This window comes from Triticum dicoccoides, chromosome 5B (genome assembly GCF_002162155.2).
Source record: "Triticum dicoccoides isolate Atlit2015 ecotype Zavitan chromosome 5B, WEW_v2.0, whole genome shotgun sequence".
Taxonomy (NCBI): Eukaryota; Viridiplantae; Streptophyta; class Magnoliopsida; order Poales; family Poaceae; genus Triticum; species Triticum dicoccoides.
Window position 1 is genome coordinate 710,528,247 of NC_041389.1, and position 5,516 is coordinate 710,533,762.

The following is a 5,516-nucleotide window of genomic DNA, read 5'->3' on the forward strand; positions in this document are numbered from 1 at the left end:
ATAGCTGTACATGTGACTTATGTGTAGTATAAGCGGCAAGACGTTCCCCTGCTTTAAAAGGATTGTCACTGATCTTAGGTTCACTTGGCAGTTCCGGCACACCCTTAATTTCATATGTTAGCTAGTGATCGCCATCGACCGACCGTCTAAATGACTTAGACGATCGTGAACTTTGATATCCCTAGAGTGTCAACTTGCCGTCGTACTAATCGGGGAGCTGGGACTCGTCGATGGCGTGTCGGAGTGTGGACCCTTAATTGCATCTTCAGGTAGTGATCATGATCATCCAATCATCAGATGGATTTGGACTACAGTGAATTGTTGTAGCCCTAAAGCTTCAGCTTGCCACCGTACTCCTCGGGGAGCTGGGACTCGTCAATGGCGCCCTGGAGCGTGGATTTGAGGTCCTTATTAGTGACGAACACAAACTTCTTTCTGGTTCGGTCGTCAATGAACGGGTACACCATCTTCCATGCCGCCATGAACATGTAGGGCACGTGGATCAGGAACACCCGGCCAAGGCGCTCCGGGTAGTAGCCCTGCATGATTTCCAATGCCGCCACGTAACCCCGGATGTCACAATTCGCATATCCCCACCCCTTCATGTCTATCACCGCTGCAAACTTCTCTTGCCCCACAGGCAACCTATAAAAGATCAGGACAAACCCCAACAGTTAGTTACTCGATGGATCAACCGTGACTAGCTAGTTATCAGAAATGTTGTGCACTAACTTGATGGGTTCATGTGGAGATATACCTAGTGCAAATTTTATCAAGGACATAGGTGACATAGCGCTTGAACTCGTCAAGGTCACGCCGGGCAGGGAAATGTCGTGCACCATAGAGATACGCCATGGGGCGATTGAGACGGTCGAAGCCCTGCATGCGGACTCTATCCTTTGCAATCTCGTCGCGCACCTCGTCGGCCGAGATGGAGCCATGGGGCTTGGCAACACGCTTCCAGGAAAGGTACTGGAGGAGCATGGCCGACACCTTGCCGATGTTGTGGTCCCGGGCACGCAGGAATCGTCGCAGCGAAAAGTCATCCTCCTCCTGCAAGCAAGCGTATGAGACATCTTTTAATGCAAAGGTGCTTAGATGAGGTGCTAAGTATATTAAATGTCTTATCAACTTAAATCCTTAATGCATAGGTGCTAAGCTTTTGGGTGTTAAGCTTCATACATTTAATTAGTTGTAGACTCGGAATTGCGCTTCCACCTAGGTATACGAGCTTAGCACCGTTTCTTCATGGGTCGCCATACCACTCTCTCTTCTTAACTAGCAAAGCCACATTAGATTTTTTTGCTTAGTTGGCAACATTAACACTTGTACAAGGTGGAGCATTGGAAAAGGCCTGATGGCAACAGATCAACAACTGGGTCATCATCCACATGATTGGACGGCAGATTCTATAACGATGATTGCTTTTTGTCACGGGGATGCATCAATCTAGGTAGGGTGCGGGACTGACAAAAAGGACTGATGAACCACCCGTACGTCCTCTCCTCGCAGATGAGAAGAGCTCGCATACGTGTCCTGTTAGAATAAATCTGAGGCATACCGCCGATCATCCGAGGACCAAGCAATCACACGAGCACGACATCAAAATTTGCTAACGAGGTTCATCGATATGGCTACATCCCCGGGGCATAACTATGGGCGCTTCTCCCCATTACACTGCTATAATACCGCACCCGGTCGTTCTGGACACCGGCGCACGCCGCCGGCTTTCCCTGCGTTTCGGTGCTATTAAGGTGGCATAGATTACATCGTGTGTCTACCCCCACTATATATGAGAGGCCTAGGATACAAGTGTCCTACTAGGACACGACCCTATATCCTATGTAAACACAATACAACTACAAGTCCAACTGTAACCTACCTTGTACACAATATTCGACACAACTCTAACAAACTCCACCTTGGCGAATATTCTCCACCATCTTGAATTCGTCCATGCGTCAAACTTCCATGTACATTGGACTTGAGCTTATCCCGTGAGCACCGCTGGTACTCCAAAAACTCCATATGACTCCACCTGCAACTTGTAGTCCCTCCTTTTCTTGACCACAGTCAACACTCGAGCGAAATTAAGTTCCTTGTTACTCTAGTTTGTGCTCCTAACTTCCAGAGTATCAGTCCAATGCCATCACACACCGATCACTGACCTGCGTGAAAGTGAACAACTCACATATTGGATGTCACACATAAGAGTTGCCTGAACTCAACATCACCGCTCATTTCTTGACCGCCTGTCTGAAACTTGAAGGAATTTCACCGTTGCTTGTAGTCATCCCGAGTCAAATTCACAGTTGTCTCACCACATGTATGACTACCAGAGCCCTGGCCTGTCTTCATGTCCCGTGCATGTCGCACGCCTCGCCGCTATTATCGCGTCGAACCTCCGCTGTCCCGGTCGAGTCTCAAGGGTAGCGAAGACCACACCACTCAACCACCACTGCAGAGTACCACCGATCATCACCGACCGATGACGAGTTTTACGCTTCCATCAGACCCTTGGGCTCCAGTCCGAACTGCATGTCACTCGCTTTTCCCGTTGAAATAGGCTTCGACTCTCTGAGCTCTTACGTCGTAACCCCTCAATCAGCACCGAGTGAAGTCCTCCAGACTCCAGCTCCACCTTCAACATGACTCCATGGTAGATGATCAGTCCACCCCCGCGCCTCATTGACTTCAAGCTCCGTGTATACACCACCTTGAATCAATCCCGTGCCAGTCTTGTCGAAGCCACACAAGCCCTCGGGGTCTGTGCCGCGTGTTTCCACGCCTCAGAAGTCGGTCACCATCAGCATCACGCTCCTATGTCGTTGTCGCCGATCCCATCACCGTCTTCTGTTCCAACCGACTTACGTCGATCCGTCAGACTGTCTAGTCCAACCCAGCCGAACTTATCCGACTGCATGACACGCTCGAGACTTCCAAATCATCTCCCAAGAATTCTAATCCATCACATGATAAATCCATCTCAGCTGACATGACTTCCCGCAACACCTTCAAGCATCCCTGCTGTGCCAACTAATCTTTCACCCATTGTCTGCCATAACGCAAGGTTTTCTGTTCCGTGAACTTCTCCACCTCAAACCCGATGCCCGATGACATCATGATTTTTCGTACAGCTGACCTTGTGAAAAAATAACCGAGCTTCCAACACGTGCTCAAGTACACAAGATGCACCAGTAGCAAATTCGTACCAAAAATCCTTCTTGTACTCACGTGTATTAGCTCCCAGGCATAACTTCCAATGCTAGTAATTGCTTTGCCAACGCCTCTGCCAATTCCGATGGATGCATACGCGATGGATTCTTTCCTCTGATTTGATCTGCCTCTTGCCGTGCCAATGAGGACTCGGTCCTTTTTGTTTCCAAACAAATCTCTGGCTCGCATACGGCTTCCTGGGTATACCGCTTCGGATATCCCGTTCATGGCCACCGTCCAGCACACCAAGTGCACAGCTCCGCTCGATGATCTCGCCTTGGTCCAACAGGCTGGGGTCAGCTGCACCCAGCAGGCTAGACCAACTAGCCCCGACCGGCCGTCGCCAGCCCACACGGTCGAGCGCGGACGCCTGCCTGGCCCATCAATTCGACCTGCACCAGCCGCTGCTTGCACAGTCGCTGCCTCCGCCATGTACGCGCCCCCGATCAGATCAATCAGGTATCGCCGAAAAAAATGCGCTGTCACCGATGCTTCCTCTAGATCAACGATCCATGGTCTTCTCGTAACCTTGCTCATGATACCACTTGTTAGAATAAATCCGAGGCATACCGCCGATCATCCGAGGACCAAGCAATCACACGAGCACGACACCAAGATTTGTTAACGAGGTTCACCGATATGGCTACATCCCCGGGGCATGACTATGGACGCTCCTCCCCATGACACCGCTATAATATCGCACCCGGTTGCCCTGGACACCAGCGCACGTCGCCGGCTTCCCCTGCGTTTCGATGCTATTATGTTGGCATAGATTACATCGTGTGTCTACCCCCACTGTATATGAGAGGCCTAGGATACAAGTGTCCTACTAGGACACGACCCCATATCCTATGTAAACACAATACAACTACAAGTCCAACTGTAACCTACCTTGTACACAATATTCGACACAACTCTAACATGTCCGACAAGGAAATTAACCAACCACTCTGCTAATTAAGCTAGCGGTAGCACACCAACCTAATTGACCCGTGCAGATTAATTAATGAATTCTATGGATCATCTGGTTCACCTAGGAGGAAATTAATTAATTAACCATGCATCCCAAGGTGGTGTGATTGAAGTGGTCATGGGCGTATGTGGACTAGGGAGAGAATTAGTGGAGTGATCTAGTCACTCACGCGAGGAGTTGACGAGGAATCAAGGAGACGATGGATGCATATGGATAGGGGGTGTACCTTGGCAGCGGGGTCCTGGGCCTCGACGACGGCCCTCAGCTCCGCCACCTTCTTCCACTCCGCCGCGTCGTCACCGTCGCCATGGCCATGGCCGTGTTGGTGCTCATCTTCAGTACTGTAGTCCATTGCTGCTGAAACGGTGGCGCTCGATGTGTTCTGCGTCAGTTGGGCAGGGAGAGGCCGGGGTTGTTGGTTCTTATAGCTGGAGAAGGGTGTGGGGTGAGCAGAGATCCCGGTGCAAATTATTATTAAGGGTGTGACTGTGATGACATGTGAGTGTGAGTGAGTGAGGTGTTCCGTCCCCGTCTGCCGGCAGGACCTGAAGTGGACACATGTATCCGTCCAATGTGTATCTTCGGCAGAGTCCACCCGGTCTCTCACGGGTCACGACAATCTGGCACAGACGCGTCTCAAACGGGCCTCAAATGCCCGGGCTGATTGGCACCCTTCATATTTAACTCAAATATATAGGCCGATATGGAGGCGTTCGGGCACGCCCGCCACGCCAAACCCGGCCCATGTTGTTCTACCCAATCCCACATATATTCGTCCCCATCCGCTTGCCGGACAAAACCCTAGCCACTTCACTTCACTCTGCTCCGCTACCCGAACTCGCCTTCGCCAGTCTCCGACATGACGGACAGCGGGTCCTACTCCTTCACTTTCAGATCCATCGATCCCGAGCTCATCCCACTCGGCCCCCAGGAGGAGATGGCCTTCCTTATTGCACTCCGCCGCTCCCAGGAGGCAGCCCGTGCATGGGAGCACTCGGACTCCTTCCTTCGGGAATCCATTGCGTCCGTCCCAATGGCCCATAGATCCGGCGCTAGGACAACCGTTGTTGGCTCATTGGAGGACGTGCGGTCCGTCTGGTGTTCGAACGCGGTGGCCGATGTGCAATCCCTCCGTTTGCGCACCGAGCATCGGGACGCACCATGGACCTTGTCCGGCGAGAACATGGTGCGGCGTGCGAGGCAGCGGGCGCGGGACGCGGCGGCAGCCCTCGCGGCAGTGGACGTCGGCGAGTCGGGGCCACATTCCCTGGCAACCCGTATGGTGCACCAGTCCTGACACCGCAACCGTGTTGTGGTGGGTGTCGGC

At 52.0% G+C, this 5,516-nt stretch overlaps 1 protein-coding gene across 1 annotated transcript; it reads right to left on the reverse strand.

The window, feature by feature from the left end:
* Positions 1 to 6: 6 nt before the first annotated feature.
* On the reverse strand, positions 7 to 4,569 carry LOC119306799 (phosphatidylinositol transfer protein 3-like). Its single transcript, XM_037582922.1, has 3 exons — positions 4,416 to 4,569; positions 758 to 1,053; positions 7 to 645 (listed from the first exon to the last, which is right to left on the reverse strand). The coding sequence occupies exons 1-3, from the start codon at positions 4,539 to 4,541 to the stop codon at positions 330 to 332; spliced, it is 738 nt and encodes a 245-aa protein (XP_037438819.1). The 5' UTR covers positions 4,542 to 4,569; the 3' UTR covers positions 7 to 329.
* Between the last annotated feature and the right edge of the window lie 947 nt (positions 4,570 to 5,516).

Excerpts from the sequence above, each read along its gene's own strand:
- LOC119306799 (XM_037582922.1), bottom strand. The coding sequence starts at position 4,541 with ATGGACTACAGTACTGAAGATGAGCACCAACACGGCCATGGCCATGGC. Across the intron at positions 1,054-4,415 it reads CCCAGGACCCCGCTGCCAAG|GAGGAGGATGACTTTTCGCT; the intron begins GTACACCCCCTA and ends GCTTGCTTGCAG. Across the intron at positions 646-757 it reads CTTGATAAAATTTGCACTAG|GTTGCCTGTGGGGCAAGAGA; the intron begins GTATATCTCCAC and ends GATCTTTTATAG.